The 18,336-nt window shown below is 34.7% G+C and overlaps 1 protein-coding gene across 1 annotated transcript in view; it reads right to left on the bottom strand.

Annotated features, from left to right (window-relative positions):
- The window catches only part of LOC136032555 (uncharacterized), a 40,550-nt gene that overhangs the window by 1,390 nt on the left and 20,824 nt on the right, over window positions 1-18,336 (bottom strand). The window contains exons 4-9 of the mRNA XM_065712825.1: window positions 15,329-15,433; window positions 10,807-10,884; window positions 8,985-9,133; window positions 5,333-5,507; window positions 2,796-3,092; window positions 396-547 (exon numbers count right to left, since the gene is read on the bottom strand). Of these exons, the coding sequence (XP_065568897.1) occupies window positions 396-547; window positions 2,796-3,092; window positions 5,333-5,507; window positions 8,985-9,133; window positions 10,807-10,884; window positions 15,329-15,433 (956 nt within the window). The remainder of the gene's footprint in view (window positions 1-395; window positions 548-2,795; window positions 3,093-5,332; window positions 5,508-8,984; window positions 9,134-10,806; window positions 10,885-15,328; window positions 15,434-18,336) is intronic.

Here is an 18,336-nt window from a genome sequence, read left to right as displayed (position 1 = left end):
TTTGTTTCTTTATTTTATTGGTTAATTTGGTATTAGGCTATATACCCTCTTTTGATGAGAAATAGGAATGAAATGATGAACTTCGTCCATCTTTATGATGGACGAGAATCAGCGATTCTTTAAGACATCCTTTTAAAAGTGATTTATGCGAAAAAATCAATACTAAAAGTAAAAAAAAAATGTAAAAGTAAAACAAACAAATATAAAATTGCTTATAACCCATTTCGAGGTACTAAAATAATTCTGCAAAAAAAATAAATTTTGGCATAAATAATTTGGCTGTTTGTCAGTATATACTCATGACACAAACACAGATAAGCACACTCTCAGATAAACACACGAAGAAACAGAAATATATTTAAAAAGAAAGAAAAAGAGAAAAGAAGAAAACCAACCGACATTTTTCTACCTGATTCGCTGCCTGATCTGACTCCTAGTTTTCTGAGCAATAAAGACCTTTGGAAAGCCTTCTCCTCAGTATCTTCAGAGACTTCATCTTCATCAAAGCTCACGTCCTCATTTCCTTCCTCCAAATTTGGTTCACTCTCTGAATGACAGCAAGTAACAAAAGAGGTTATAGACAGTAAAAAGAGTTACAACCAATGTTTAAACGCAATGTTTTAATTACCTGTCTTTTCTCAAATTTTCCGTATTTTTAATCCTTATTCTACGTATCTATTACTATATCATGATTGAAATACACCATCCCTATTTAGCATCCCCAACTTTCAAATGAGCGTTGGAAGAAAATTAGCCCAATCGAGAGTATGCTCTACAGGTCTAATCAATCCAAAAGCATAGCCTATATATCATCTAAGAGGAGGGCTTGATGTCCTCCTGTTACCTATAAAAAAAAGACTGCCCTGAAACTCTTAAAAGAGGAAAGCGCGAACATTTATGCAAGTTAAAGATAATTTCTTAAACCTCATTATTCTGCCATCAGAAAACACAAAAGAGAAGAAAATCGAGAATGGGTTTTATAAGGCCAACAAAAATACTGGATACATCTAAATGGATATTTCAAGAAGACAACCCTTCTCTTCTTCAGCAATATTAGTCACATTGTTTTTTCTTTAAGTCTAAAAAAACAATGTGGAGATCAAAATGAAAAAAAAAATACAAGAACTAAAAAGCTAACAACGCAGAAGAAAATAACAGGTTCCAATTTGGGTTTTTTGTTTCATTTTCAACTCCATTTAAATTTCAAAAGTACAAAAGAGATTATAACAGTTAGATACTCTATTTGAAATTTTGCGCCCCTAAAATTGCTACGCCAGGGGCATGTGACCCCTCTGTCACTCACCTAAAACCACCTCTGTATCCAGGAGAAAATATAATCTATTTAGGGTAAGGTTTGAATGACGCGTGAAATATATTTATTATAAAATTAGAGAAAAACGGTTATGATTTGAATAAAACAGTGGAACAAAACAAAAGAAAAAAACAACGACAATAGTTTAAATAATAAAAAAATCCGAATATTTCGACTTCACGTACAGGAGTCTTTATCAACGAAAAAAAAAGAACAAAAGAAAGAAAATTGCAGTTTAAATCACATAAAAAAGCAGACAAACAACACACAAAAAGAAAAAAGCAAGAAACAACAACGAAAACCAATGAAAACCACTCTTTTTCGAGCAAAATCAGAATTCTACGCTACTGTTGGTTTAAATTTGAAACAGATGGCTAAAATGGCATCACTGTGGGGTTACGCAAATGATACTGGTAAGCCACGTTCGTCACCATGATAGTGAATTTTTTGTTCTAACATACATCAATAAGAATTTTTTCTCTTGTTAGATTTATTAGGTCATTTGATGCCTCAAAAATCATTTGGCGAGTCTCGACATCGGCTGACCGTCTCAAAGCTAAAGGGCCCACTAGTCAATTTTCTCAGCATCGCGAGGGAGTTAAAAATCAGACAAATTAGAAAAATCATATTTGCTCAAAATGTCCGTAAAATTTTATAAGGAACCTTATACATGCCAACAATTTGGAAAGTTAAAGAATGGTTGGTTTAAAATAAAGAGGAATTACAATCTTTAACTAATTTTTCAGCAAAAGCACTGTCTATTCAATGTACCTAAAGCATAAGCGATATATCCTGTGTCGACAAATTTTCAATCAAAGCGGGTAGCACCACAGTGAACTCCTACAGCTGTCATATTGCTTCTTTATTATTTCCTTTGCAAAGATTATTTACATTTTCCAACCAGATATGCTCCAATATTTTGAGGGACTGCAATTTTCTAGCCTTTAAAAAGAATTCTGTTCCATTTGATCGGAAAAACAAATTATCGTTTTCTAAGGATGCAAGTTTCATTAAATATCAACATCTCTCCCGTACAAAACATGAGAAGTTCAATGACAATTCACGAAAGGTTGTTTTTGTTTCTTTATTTTATTGGTTAATTTGGTATTAGGCTATATACCCTCTTTTGATGAGAAATAGGAATGAAATGATGAACTTCGTCCATCTTTATGATGGACGAGAATCAGCGATTCTTTAAGACATCCTTTTAAAAGTGATTTATGCGAAAAAATCAATACTAAAAGTAAAAAAAAATGTAAAAGTAAAACAAACAAATATAAAATTGCTTATAACCCATTTCGAGGTACTAAAATAATTCTGCAAAAAAAATAAATTTTGGCATAAATAATTTGGCTGTTTGTCAGTATATACTCATGACACAAACACAGATAAGCACACTCTCAGATAAACACACGAAGAAACAGAAATATATTTAAAAAGAAAGAAAAAGAGAAAAGAAGAAAACCAAATGACATGTTTCTACCTGATTCGCTGCCTGATCTGACTCCTAGTTTTCTGAGTAATAAAGACCTTTGGAAAGCCTTTATCCTTTGGAATAAACCCTCTTTATCCTCTTTTATCCTTTGGAATAAACCCTCTTTATCCTTCTCCTCAGTATCTTCAGAGACATCTGTGACTTCATCTTCATCAAAGCTCACGTCCTCATTTTCCTCGGAACCCTCTTCATCATTCTCCTCAGTATCTTCAGAGACTTCATCTTCATCAAAGCTCACGTCCTCATTTCCTTCCTCCAAATTTCTAAAAAGAAAAGGTTGTAACTCTAAAAAGAGTTACAACCAATGTTTAAACGCAATGTTTTAATTACCTATCTTTTCTCAAATTTTCCGTATTTTTAATCCTTATTCTACGTATCTATTACTATATCATGATTGAAATACACCATCCCTATTTAGCATCCCCAACTTTCAAATGAGCGTTGGAAGAAAATTAGCCCAATCGAGAGTATGCTCTACAGGTCTAATCAATCCAAAAGCATAGCCTATAAATCATCTAAGAGGAGGGCTTGATGTCCTCCTGTTACCTATAAAAAAAAGACTGCCCTGAAACTCTTAAAAGAGGAAAGCGCGAACATTTATGCAAGTTAAAGATAATTTCTTAAACCTCATTATTCTGCCATCAGAAAACACAAAAGAGAAGAAAATCGAGAATGGGTTTTATAAGGCCAACAAAAATACTGGATACATCTAAATGGATATTTCAAGAAGACAACCCTTCTCTTCTTCAGCAATATTAGTCACATTGTTTTTTCTTTAAGTCTAAAAAAACAATGTGGAGATCAAAATGAAAAAAAAAAATACAAGAACTAAAAAGCTAACAACGCAGAAGAAAATAACAGGTTCCAATTTGGGTTTTTTGTTTCATTTTCAACTCCATTTAAATTTCAAAAGTACAAAAGAGATTATAACCGTTAGATACTCTATTTGAAATTTTGCGCCCCTAAAATTGCTACGCCAGGGGCATGTGACCCCTCTGTCACTCACCTAAAACCACCTCTGTATCCAGGAGAAAATATAATCTATTTAGGGTAAGGTTTGAATGACGCGTAGAAATATATTTATTATAAAATTAGAGAAAAACGGTTATGATTTGAATAAAACAGTGGAACAAAACAAAAGAAAAAAACAACGACAATAGTTTAAATAATAAAAAAATCCGAATATTTCGACTTCACGTACAGGAGTCTTTATCAACGAAAAAAAAGAACAAAAGAAAGAAAATTGCAGTTTAAATCACATAAAAAACCAGACAAACAACACACAAAAAGAAAAAAGCAAGAAACAACAACGAAAACCAATGAAAACCACTCTTTTTCGAGCAAAATCAGAATTCTACGCTACTGTTGGTTTAAATTTGAAACAGATGGCTAAAATGGCATTACTGTGGGGTTACGCAAATGATACTGGTAAGCCACGTTCGTCACCATGATAGTGAATTTTTTGTTCTAACATACATCAATAAGAATTTTTTCTCTTGTTAGATTTATTAGGTCATTTGATGCCTCAAAAATCATTTGGCGAGTCTCGACATCGGCTGACCGTCTCAAAGCTAAAGGGCCCACTAGTCAATTTTCTCAGCATCGCGAGGGAGTTAAAAATCAGACAAATTAGAAAAATCATATTTGCTCAAAATGTCCGTAAAATTTTATAAGGAACCTTATACATGCCAACAATTTGGAAAGTTAAAGAATGGTTGGTTTAAAATAAAGAGGAATTACAATCTTTAACTAATTTTTCAGCAAAAGCACTGTCTATTCAATGTACCTAAAGCATAAGCGATATATCCTGTGTCGACAAATTTTCAATCAAAGCGGGTAGCACCACAGTGAACTCCTACAGCTGTCATATTGCTTCTTTATTATTTCCTTTGCAAAGATTATTTACATTTTCCAACCAGATATGCTCCAATATTTTGAGGGACTGCAATTTTCTAGACTTTAAAAAGAATTCTGTTCCATTTGATCGGAAAAACAAATTATCGTTTTCTAAGGATGCAAGTTTCATTAAATATCAACATCTCTCCGGTACAAAACATGAGAAGTTCAATGATTTTTCAAAGATTTCTGGGAAAGTGTGTCAGCTTTTCATTTTCTGTCATTTTTTTTCAGATGTTACATCCAAGCTCAACAAGTTATGGCAATATCGACAAATCAATTATAAATAGTTTAGCCAAAGACATAAATAAGTTTATGATGGACGAGAATCAGCGATTCTATAAGACATCCTTTTAAAAGTGATTTATGCGAAAAAATCAATACTAAAAGTAAAAAAAAAATGTAAAAGTAAAACAAACAAATATAAAATTGCTTATAACCCATTTCGAGGTACTAAAATAATTCTGCAAAAAAATAAATTTTGGCATAAATAATTTGGCTGTTTGTCAGTATATACTCATGACACAAACACAGATAAGCACACTCTCAGATAAACACACGAAGAAACAGAAATATATTTAAAAAGAAATAAAAAGAGAAAAGAAGAAAACCAAATGACATGTTTCTACCTGATTCGCTGCCTGATGTGACTCCTAGTTTTCTGAGTAATAAAGACCTTTGGAAAACCTTTCTCTGCATACTTTCTGGAGTCTGTGTGACTGGCTCTTGGGAAAGTTCTTCTTCTCTGGTACGTTTTTTCAAGGATTCTCCGGGTGTACAATCCGCCTCCCTCTTGCGTTTCGGCTAAAAAATACGAGACTTTAGCTGACAGAAGAGCTTTAGCGAAGGTCTTATCTTTTTATACCAGACAAATACATTAAAGTGATTAGTGTTTTGAACGAAAATAATACTGCTGCGGTTATAGTAAGAAATGAGGTTAGTAGTTGGATCTGTGCTCAATCCAGAGCTAAGCAGGATTGTGTTCTATACCCATCTATATGGATCATTTTGATAGACTTTGCCTTAAGGAGCAAAAGATTGTATGAAAAGATTTGCTAGATGTTTTCTGGAGAAATTCTCTAAATATTGTTTTGAGCACCAGACTGCCAGAGCGTACTTCAAGCAATAGGCTGTAAGAAAAGTATGGTTCAATGCCGCTGTCTAGGGCTATAAAATATAATGAGAGAAAGGTTGATATGGCTAGGGAACGTTCTGAGGGTGAAGGTTGACAGATTGCAAAAGAATGTCCTTCTCGACCAGCCGTCTAGGGCTAAAAATAACGAAGGTTGTCTTCATTTAGGACGGGGGAGGATGTTGTCAGGAAAGGTTTAAAGAAAATTGCAACTTCCTAAAAGGGAGTAAATAGGGAGGCTTTGAATATACGGGGATAAAAGGAGCATGCCTAGCTGTGTTGCCCTCAGGCGGCTTGGTGCTGCTGTGAGTTGTTAGTAGCAACAGTTATTCTGTCTTAAGGACATACAACACTCCTGCTCTGTAAACATTAGTAAGTAAAACTAATAATTTGTTTACATCCGAAACTTTTCTGAAATAAAAGTACTCACCCCTTAGCATAAAGCATATGGATGTAAGACTAAAATACTGGTAGTAACAGTTTTATTTTAACATTCTCGCATGTTGACCAATGGTCGCAGGAACAGATCTCCTGATTCACTGCCTTCAGCCATGAGTGCACGGCATGGTTGGGGGTAAATCATCCGACGCTTCCTATGTTTTCTGCTCAATTTTCTCCAGGTACCCATTTGGAGCCGGGTTGACTCTGACTAAGCTTACAGACTCACACCGTTGACACACGTTCCAAATCAAATAACCAGCGACACTAGGACTCAAACCCCTGTCCTCGCGGATATAATATGTTTAAGTCTAGCGCGCTAACTACTTGGGTTGGACGGCTAATAAGTAAGATATAGCCAACTTATCCTCACTCTACTCGTAATAGACGTAAGTCGTTTCCTCATAAGCGGCATTAAGACAAAAAGACAAATACACGAAGAAAATAAAAGAAAACTGTAAAAGATCACTTTGGTTTTTTTTTTTTTTTTTTTTTTTTTTACAGGAAATTTTTAAGAAGAAGTCTTAAGGACAAGCAATCCTGTATATTTTAGAAAAACACATTATATAGCTGCCAATTTTAATTAGAACGACAAAAAAAAAAATTTTTTTGTTCTTCAGTTTTTGAAAAATACGAATGGCAATATTTGACATTCTAAAAAAAATTCTAGGTATCTTTCCTTTCTAAGAAACCTAAACTAAGAAAACTAAGAAATGAGGCAAAAGCACCCCCATCATGACAAAATTAGATTTGATAAAATTCAGGCTAAAATAGGTTAAAGAAAGATACCGGTATTTATAAATTTTACTAAATTAGCATAATACAACTTATGCAAGCTAGCTTATACAAGTCAGACAAAGAAGTTAAACTCATCTCGTCTGAATGGGAAGTACTGAATGAAGCACCAAGCACTGATTGAAAGCCAATAATAAGCGAACTTATACTTTTATAACCGATATTAAGCAAAACAAGGACAATGGTAGCATTTTCTTAGCCATTAAGTTTTAATTTCCACAGAAATAAAATCGAAATAATTAATTTCCACAAAAAATAACTTTTGCAAATACTGTATGGTAACATTGTGTGTTATGGGCTCTTCTGAAGAAAAAAAAAACCTAGAATAACATTAGAGTAATAATTAAATAATAAAATTTATAAATATATAAAAAATAGAAACACAACTATCCATTGTTGTTCATTGCTTGAGTCATTTATTTGTAATCTTCAAATACCATTTTTTTATTCGTTTAATATATTCAATTCGTTGACAAGAATTTTTATTCTTATATGAATCTATGGTACTAAACCATTGTAAAAAATGACAGCAGTTACACATATGAGAACAGTAAGAAAAATATATTATTTTAAAATTATATTAAAACGTGCGTAAAAATAAAAGAAAACACGGAATTCTAATTAATAGAAAAATTTTCCATAATATAGATAGAATTTAATTGTTATAGTGTTTTTGTGTAGTTTTGTATATAGCCCGAGGCTATATATCACTCCATTGGGGAGGGGGAGGGAAGAGGCACAATTGTTATTGTAGCGATCATTATATTGGGAAGGAATGTTAACTGGGGAATTAAATGGTACTATTCTTTTGTAGTTATGTTTCCATTAAAAGAACTCACAGAACTTCAGCTTATTTGGTTTTAAATCAACCGCTTATTCTATGCCTATGTAATATTTACTATTTATTTTACCTATTTACTATTTTTACTATTTTATTTTACCTATTACTATTATTATTATTTACTATTTACCTATTTACCATTAATATAATACTATTTATTCCTATTTACTATATTAAACTTTTTTATAGTAGTAATCTTGGTTATGTTAATTATGCACTTCAAATTAATGTTCCTTTAGTCAGCTGTTAGTTAATTAAAAACTGCAGTGATTTCTGACATATGGTGTTATAATTTCTCGAGGAAAAATGGCCCGTTGTATTTTTTAAATATTTGAACAACAATTTAATACATTATAATTTACAACTAAGGATACTACTATTATTTTACTACTGTTACTAAAAAAATTAACAAGTATTACCATTATTTACCAATAACCATTTACTGTATCACAACGTACTCTTTAGCACTTATTCATTACTATTTAATTTACTATAATGTTTCTTTAGCAATTAGTTACAAAGTTAAAAGCTTTAAGCTATAGTAATTTATGAAAGATGGCGTTAAATGTGTCGATGCAGAATATCCAAGGGACGTTCAATACTTAGACTATTTCTACTACAATTTTGTAGCTTATTATTATTTGATTGTTACTGTAATTAATTTTCTAAATTGATTCTTTTTGGAAACTTTAATAGTTTTGATTGAATAATTTTACGTTTTATGGATTTAACAAATGTAGAATCTAATGCAAGAATAAGTTAAGATATGCATGATTTAAAACATGAATTCAAGAAATTAGGATAAAATTAAAAAAATATACAGATACGGTACGAAAACTTTAAAATAGATTTTTTTAAATCACACAAATATATTTGTATCTTTTATAAACACATTAAATAAAATTTTAAATAAATACATTTACAAAAATGTATAGTTTTTACAAAAATGTACAGCTAATGTATAGCTGTTTTCATTTCTGTGATAATATATACTTTAATGACAACAATGTTTGAGGGGTGGCATTTTAGCACGCCGCTATTAATATTATCAATAATTCGATTTTTTTTTTCTTACCTTATTTGCAGTGGAGGTCACACTAGGAGTTGCGCGTCCAACAGTTTGAGTCTCTATTGCCATTGGTCGAATACTTGCAGTGGGCAGGTCAGTGGGCGCTCGTTTATTTTGAAGAGCCAATCCTTTTGAGGTTGACTGCTGCATTGGCGCTAAAGAAAAAAGAATAGTTGCAACAATAGTAGAAACAAAAATAGTTGCGCTACCTTTTTTTATGACTATTGTTTCCAAAAAAAAAAAAAAATTGGAATTTGCAAATATAAATTGAAAAGTAAATAGTATACTACTACTATTACAAACAATTCACTGCAGCTCCGAGCCGCCTGAGGCCAACAGAGCTACGCACACTCCTTCTCAATCCCCATCTATTTAAAGCCTTCCTCTTTACATCCCCCAAAAAGTTCCCACTTCCCTTAAATCTTTTCTTATGACATCTCCCACCTCATTCAAGGACATCCTGTTTTTCGTTTATTCTTGGACGGTTGGCCGACAAGGACTATTTTGACTACATAGACTATGCCATGGAATACAGGAAACATATAGTTGCGCATAAAAATGTCGGCTTCATGATGTTCACAGTAAAATGACACTGGTTGTGTTCACAATTCTGAAAAAGTGCCAAGCTTGTCCCATCCCTACTCTGTTTATATTACCTCCGTTTATATTGCCTTTTTATATTATATTTTTATATTACCCTCCCGCTCCATTTATATTACCTTTGCAGGTTGCATTGGCCCCTCGATCCTCACCTGGGAAATCGTCTGAATAAGAATCACTGCTCTTATCACTGTTACGGCTGCTGCTTAACCCGCTTCTTAAAGACTCACTTGTTGAGGAGAGTGCTAGAAGGCCAGTGAGATTTCACTTAGCAGCGTTTCCCTTATTCTTTATGTTATGTTAGATTAAAAAGCAGGTATAGCGTAAGTAAAGCAGAACTTGTTGAAAATAAGCGATTTCCAATCTGCGCCTTCTCAGAATTAAGAGTGATTGAAACTTATCTATGAAAACAATTGCACACATTTCATGAGAATTTACAGATAGTTAAGACGCAAGACCTATTATAGCAAAGTACAACAAAGCCCTAGTATATTGTAAGACCTATTATACTAAAACTGACATTGAATTTTTCTGTGTCCATCACTTAAGCTTCATTTATATTGTTTCATCAGTTTTTTTTCATTTCATAATGAAAAAACAGCAAAAAGTAATTTATAATAACAAAATTTTTCTGATGGAAGTGAAGAAAAAATCAAAACAAAACCAAAATGACTGCTTCTTTGAATATCAAATAAGCCAACTCGTGATACAATCTTATATTTGCAAAATTTGCAAAAACTACCATGTTTCTGAAAATGCAAAATAGTGCTTTATAATTATTTTTTTAAGAGTGGAAACAAAACTCTTTAAGAATGTATTACAGTGAAAAAATTAAGTATTTTAGGATGTTTCATGTGAGTTGAACATGCTTAATTTGATACCTATTGTATGTCATCATTTTGAAGACAAATGTGGAAAGATGGTGTCTAGATAGTGTTTAAAATATAAACTAGCCTCTTGAATTCGCCTCATAGCTTGAAAACATCAATACGATACAAATCCTTTGGACGTATTGAAGGATTTTTTTTTGAAGTGGGTAATAGAGAATGATTTTCTTTCAGGGGGAGGGGTTACACAAAAAATACTCAAAACACATAAGAAATTTATCTATATTCACTTTTTTTACGTTTTTAGGAGCCGGGATAACATGTCGGGGGGAGAGGGTTTCAAAACCCCTAACCTCAACCTGGATACGGCCTTGATTATGTATATTATGAAATATATTTACAATTTGAGTCAGAACCACTGCTGCTGCTGTTGCTGCTGCTTGACCCGCCACTTGAAGAATCATTTGTTGATGACAGTCCTGCAAGACCAGTGACTTTGTAAATGTAAGCCGTATTATAATAAAAACTGACGATAAATTTTTTGTGTCAATCACTTAAGCTTGAGATAATATATAAACATAGCCTACAGCAATGAGCCCAACTGGCTTGTGAAATAAAATTAAGTACAATGAATAAATTAGGTACACAAGTACACAAACATAAGTAAAAAGCAAGCAACATAACTTTTAGGAATTGCTTGATATTTCCTATTTACAAATTTACAAGATGACCCGAGAAGAGGAATTGCAGTCTATGTGAAGGCAAACTTATCGGTAAGCAGAATGTATCTTAATAAAGTTTTGAATTGGGTTGAATATTTAGCTATAGAGATTGTGCTACCCCGAGAAAGTCTAGTTTTAGCCACTTTTTACCGGAGCCCAAGTTGCCCAAACCTAATAGTCTTCTGAACTGGCACTTTGTAAAGCCCTGCAGTTGCTCCAAGATAAGAAGCCAAAGAACCTTTTGATAGTTGGAGATTATAACCTTCCTCAAGTCAGCTGGGTTGATGGCTTAGGGTATTCCCCACCAGTATCATGAGGTTCATGCTATGAACTCTGATTTCCTCACTTACTTAGCAGAAAATACGCTATATCAATCCGTTAAATCACCAACAAAGTTCAGAGATGGACAAATACCCTCGCTACTTGACGTGGTAATCACAGACGACCCAGATCAAATTCTAGGTATCAATCATTTACCACCGATTGGTGCAAGTGATCATGTATGTCTCTTAACAACTCTCCGACTGTCACCACCCTCTTCCGACCATTTCAGAAGATATATCGATTACGAGAAAATCCACAAGGAACTAAGGAGAATGCAAAATGGCGACTGGGAAGCACCGTTTGAGCATAAGTCAAGCAATGACAGCAGGAATCTCTTCAAGGAAATAATGCTAAAGCACGAGGAGAAATGTACCACTGTCTCATCTATCAAGAGACCACACACCCTACCTTACTTGACAAGGTCCGTAAAACGGGAAATGAACAGAAAGTAGATACTGGGCAAAATACAGGCGAACCAATTCTCGAGAACATTATGATAAATTCAAATAAGCAAAGAATAGACTGAGAAAGATTACACGATATTCTATAAGAAAACATGAAGATATCATTGCTACAGAAACTAAAACTAATCCAAAGAAGTACTGGAACTATGCATCATCAGCAAAGCCAAGACGACATTTCATTCCCTACCTAACCACGCCATCTGGCAAAATCACCGATCATGCAGAGATAGCAGAAACCTTAAACAAACAATATTCCTCAGTCTACACAGTGGAAAACTCTAGAAACATCCCATATACACGAAAATATACTGTCAATGTAACAATACGAATGGTTGTCATTTTTGAGTCAGATGTCCAAAAACGACTGAAAAAGCTTGACGCATCGAAGTCGAAAGGACCAGACGGTATACACCCGAGACTACTTAAAGAGACTGCTGAACTCATATCCTCACCTTTAGCAAAAATCTTCAAGAAATCACTAAAGGAAAAAGCTGTCCCCTCTAACTGGAAAAAAGCTACTGTTATACCATTACACAAGAAAGGCTCCGAAGACAAAGCTGAAAACTATAGGCCAATAAGTCTAACATCAGTAACTTCAAAGATTCTCGAGGGAACCATAAAAGATGCTGTCACTAAGTACTTGACATACAACAACATCATGTCTCCAAATCAGCATGGTTTCCGAAATGGCCATTCCACGGACACAAACCTAATACAGTCATACGATGAAGTCACCAAACTACTGGAAAAAGGGACACCCGTGGACATGATTTGGTTAGATCAAGCAAAAGCATTCGACGCAGTCGCACACCTAAGGCTGAAAAGAAAGTTTCAAGCTTGTCGCATCCACTCGGACATCATTGAATGGAATGTAGACTTCCTGCGAGAACGAACCCAAAGAGTTGCTGTTATTAATGATAAAAGAGTACGTGTACTATCATCACCTATACCTGTTATTAGCGGAGTTCCCCAAGGAACCGTGCTTGGGCCATCACTTTTATACATATATATATATATATATATATGTATCAACGATGCTTCTGAAATACTCCAAAACCTTCTCACATTCTATGCAGATGATTCTAAGCTCATCGGGGCAGCATCATCTTGGGCGGAGGCTGCCTCAATCCAAGCCGATCTCGACAAGCTGGATGACTGGGCTAGACAATGGCTACTTGAATTTAATTCAAGTAAATGTAAAGTTTTACATTTTGGCAATAAAAATCAAAAACATACTTACACCATGCAAAACCAAATAACTGGTCAAAGAAAACCCCTAGTTGCAGTTACAGAGGAAAGAGACTTGGGTGTCATAGTTGACTACCAGTTAAAGTTTCGAAGTCATACTGAAAAGACTGTAGCTAGCACGAACCGCGCTTTAGGGAGAATTAAAGAAACATTCACGACACGATCTCCACGAACAATCACCAAGCTATACAAGAGTCTTGTCAGACCAATGCTAGAAACTGGCATGTCAATTGCATCTCCCTTCTACAAAGTGGACAAGGACATGATAGAGAAAGTACAGAGGAGAGCAACAAAGATAGTAGACAGCTGCCAATATCTTCCTTACCCAATGAGACTGCAAACTCTGAACTTATGCAGCATGGAAAAAGGGGTGACACGATTAACACTTACAAATTGATTCATAACAATCCAAATCATGGTCTCTTCTTCATCGATTCATCACAGTGGACAAGGGGTCATTCTAAGAAGCTCATAAAGGTCAACGCTCATAGGAGGGAACGCCATCACTTACGAACCAACCGGGTAGTAGACCAGTGGAACTCCATGAGCGATCATACTGTATCCAGTAGGACGGTCAAAGAATTCAAAGTCTCACTTGACAAGGATGGAGCAATAAGGAATGGAGGTTGGAATGGGACACATTGGAGTCCCAGACCAGAGCATATGCCCTAGTCAATAAAACCAACTTAATATTCAAAACGGTCCGGACAGACAGACAGAGAGAGAGACAGACAGACAGACCAAATTCTGAATCGATCCACATGGCAATTTTTAAAGAAATACGGAGCAATGCTACAGGATCCTTCAATTGCTCCAAGTTACAATTTAAGGTAATTTAAGGTAACAAACAATACTGTTTAGTCCAAATATTAGTCCTTTAAGTACCAATACTGATTTTAACATTTAAATTACTAACTAAAAACATTAAATGACAATATTTTTTTGCCCACATGCTCCATCTTTGGTCTATTCATACCTAAAAAACGGTATTTTCTATGATATTTCTAGAAAATCAATTAACTAGCACAACTAAACCAGATGGTAGAGCATCAAACTCATGATTTGGGGTATCAGGTTTGGATCCGACGTTAGGCTTTTTCTTTCGTCGACAAAAAGCACTTTCAAGGTAGGGGAGAAAAAATCGGTATTAGAGAATTTTAGACGTTTAGACGGATACAGAACTCGATTAAATGATTGGCGGGGACTGGGGCAGCTGATCTTTTCTCTCTGTAAATTCCAAATTCTTAGTTTTAATAAGTTTATCCGGTTTCGTCTCACAACTGGAGGGTCCATTCAAAAATTTCATGAATGGGGAGGGGGAGGCAGAAATGACCAAGCTTATACTGGGATACTTCTCCGCAAAGGAGTAAGCACTGAGTTTCCTCAATAAATGACTATTCATTGACTTTCTTCAAAAAGGAGCATATGCTGACTTTCACTGATTTTACAGACTTTCAACTTTGCATATTTTAGACCAGTATACAGGAATGTATTATGGGGATGAAGGACTCGAAACGACACAAAAAGTTAACAAATTAGATACATATGCAAGGGAATACTGAAATGATCATCAAAATTCTAATATTTCGACACAAAAACCCAAAAACATAAGTTGTTAGATAGAAGAAATAAAATTACTAAGGTCCAGAACTATGCTGGAGAGACAGGCAAATATCACTTCTCGGCTAAACATCTGGATGAACTCTAAAGTAAAGAACTTAACTACCTAAAGAATACTTAAGCAATATTCTTAAACAAAATATCTATGGTTAAAATCATAAGTCCACAAACAAAAAAACTAACCCCCCCCCACTAAATTATTAACAGCCTGGAATCAAAACCAGTGAAACTTTTTTTTTTTTTTTACTTATTTCAAATGGTTAACAGGCTAAAAATTTAGCTCTACTCCACCCAATTGCAGTTTAAAAACAAAGATAAAATTAAACGAAAAATCAATTAACCATCAAAGGATTGCCCCAATTTAACCATTGAAACTTTTGCCTCTTTTTCTCCAGAATTCTCCCTCCAAATCAATGGTAGATCATAACCAAAACAAGTGATGTATCTTCTTTGTTTTCCTACATTGACAGTTTAAAGCACTAAATTAATTTAGCATAATTCTAGTTGAATAAACAACAAAACGAACAAGTAAGGATAAAAATAACCTTTGAAGTGTCCCCCTAAGTAGACCATTGATACTTCTGCTGTTCTCCATGAACCCTGTTTCTGCCCCCCCATAACAGCAGGGAAGAGCCTCTTCTTTGGTAGTCCTGAAAAAATAAGAAAAGGTAAATACAGAATTTGGGCTTTGGCAAACCAGAAACTTAATTCTGGTCTTACTAGAAAAATTAACTGTAGGACACTAAAGTGGATGATTCTTCAAATTCCCATTTGTACGTGTGAAGTCATATATATTTGAAGTAAATGGTGACCTTGAAGAGGAAGGAAAAAACTAATATTTTTACCTTCTACAAAAAATATTTACCTTTTACCATTAATAAAATGAATTTTTATTGAAAATAAGAACTACATGGAATATTAAACATTAGATTTAATGGGATTGTAAGCAAACCCATGTGGCTGCATAAATTTGAACCCTGAAAAAATATATAACAAACTGTGAGACAAAACTGTTTTTCCTTATTATTGCATTATCCCTGATCTTGTGGTACCCTAAGTGTTAATTTAAGGGACCTACAACAGTGTTGGACTTTATATATTCAGACTTCTAAGTCAATTAATCCATTTTCAATCCTCTTGGGGATTGTCCAGTCTACGGTTGCGAAAAAAGCCATAGATTACATAAACTGAGTCTTTATTCTTCTACATTTAGAGAAACCTGTGCAGAAGAGGGCGATAAAGAACAAGAAGAACCGTATTGGTACCGGCTGGATATCCTTACTTAAACTACTGGGGATAGGCGATTCGGGTATCCACACTTCCCACAGGTCCAAAAATCGTTGATGATTGTGATCCCAAGAGCAAGTCCCATTGTGAATCCACCCTGCATATTTCAGAAATTTTGATAGACCATCGAATAAGGTTAATAACCTTATCGGAATAAGGTTAAAGATAATGGGAAAAAGAAAGTGTCCCCAAAAAAAAAAATGGAGAGCCCCTGTGCGGGCTGCAATATGAAATTAAAACCTGATGCTAAAGCAATGTTGTATGACGGATGTGAAAAGTGGGTATGCATTTCATGCATTGAAATGACAGAGTCCAGGTACAACCTTATAAACAAATTAAGTGCTAGATCATCATTCTCCTGGTATTGCCCCATTTGTTTAGCCGACCCCACGAGAATAAGTACTACCGCTGAGGATGTAAACACGATTGTGAAAGAGCAAATTGATTGCCTAAATACTGAACCGCTCGCAATATAATTTTCAATACTGAAAATTATAGCCCAATAAGTCTAACATCAGTAACTTCAAAGATTCTCGAGGGAACCATAAAAGATGTTGTCACTAAGTACTTGACATACAACAACATCATGTCTCCAAATCAGCATGGTTTCCGAAATGGCCATTCCACGGACACAAATCTAATACAGTCATACGATGAAGTCACCAAACTACTGGAAAAAGGGACACCCGTGGACATGATTTGGTTAGATCAAGCAAAAGCATTCGACGAAGTCGCACACCTAAGGCCGAAAAGAAAGTATCAAGTTTGTCGCATCCACTCGGACATCATTGAATGGATTGTAGACTTCCTGGGAGAACGAACCCAAAGATTTGCTGTTATTAATGATAAAAGAGTACGTGTACTATCATCACCTATACCTGTTCTTAGCGGAGTTCCAAAGGATCCCTGCTTGGGCCATCACTTTTATACATATATGTCAACGATGCTTCTGAAATACTCCAAAACCTTCGCACACTCTATGCAGATGATTCTAAGCTCATCGGGGCAGCATCATCTTGGGCGGAGGCTGCCTCAATCCAAGCCGATCTCGACAAGCTGGATGACTGGGCTAGACAATGGCTACTTGAATTTAATTCAAGTAAATGTAAAGTTTTACATCTTGGCAATAAAAATCAAAAACATATTTACACGATGCAAAACCAAATAACTGGTCAAAGAAAACCCCTAGTTGCAGTTACAGAGGAAAGAGACTTGGGTGTCATAGTTGACTACCAGTTAAAGTTTCGAAGTCATACTGAAAAGACTGTAGCTAGCACGAACCGCGCTTTAGGGACAATTTAACAAACATTCACGACACGATCTCCACGAACAATCACCAAGCTATACAGGAGTCTTGTCAGACTAATGCTAGAAACTGGCATGTCAATTGCATCTCCCTTCTACAAAGTGGACAAGGACATGATAGAGAAAGTACAGAGGAGAGCAACAAAAATATTAGACAGGTGCCAACATCTTCCTTGCCCAATGAGACTGCAAACTCTGAACTTATGCAGCATGGAAAAAGGGGTGACACGATTAACACTTACAAATTGATTCATAACAATCCAAATCATGGTCTCTTCTTCATCGATTCATCACAGTGGACAAGGGGCCATTCTAAGAAGCTCATAAAGGTCGACTTAATATTTAAAACAATTCCGAACTGATCCACATGGCAATTTTTGAAGAAATACTGAGCAATGCTACAGGATCCTTCAATTGCTCCAAGTTGCAATTTAAGGTAATTAACATAACAAGATAAAACTTATAAAAACAAGATTTTTACATTTAACGTGACTTCTACACATCATGACTGCAGCCTACAGCATGACCTTGTAGAGAACAACACTATCTCATAGTAAAAAAAAAAAAAATTTAAATATGTATAATATCCATAATCTCCTTTATAATCTCCAAAACTGATTACATAATATAGGAGTATTGCACTCTCACAATATACGAGAATCCGCACAAAACAATGTGAGTAGCCTATAAGAGTAGAAACTGGCACTAGCGTCGACAAACAAAAACTGAAACCATCTAGCGTCTAGTGAAACTTGGCATTTTTCAAGCTTTGTAATCGTTTTTCTGTCCGAGTCTGAGATCAGACACTTATTGCTAATAAGTAATACATTTATTACTACAGACCAAACTCAACATTGATTGTTGCTCAACATTGGCAAAAACCATTTCCTAAGCTGCTATAAAAGGAAAGATTATCAGGACAATGTGCGTTCAGTCAGAATATTATTCTTCCAATTTACAA

This window comes from Artemia franciscana, chromosome 11 (assembly GCF_032884065.1).
Source record: "Artemia franciscana chromosome 11, ASM3288406v1, whole genome shotgun sequence".
NCBI lineage: Eukaryota > Metazoa > Arthropoda > Branchiopoda > Anostraca > Artemiidae > Artemia > Artemia franciscana.
This window is presented reverse-complemented; position numbering and strand designations above follow the sequence as displayed.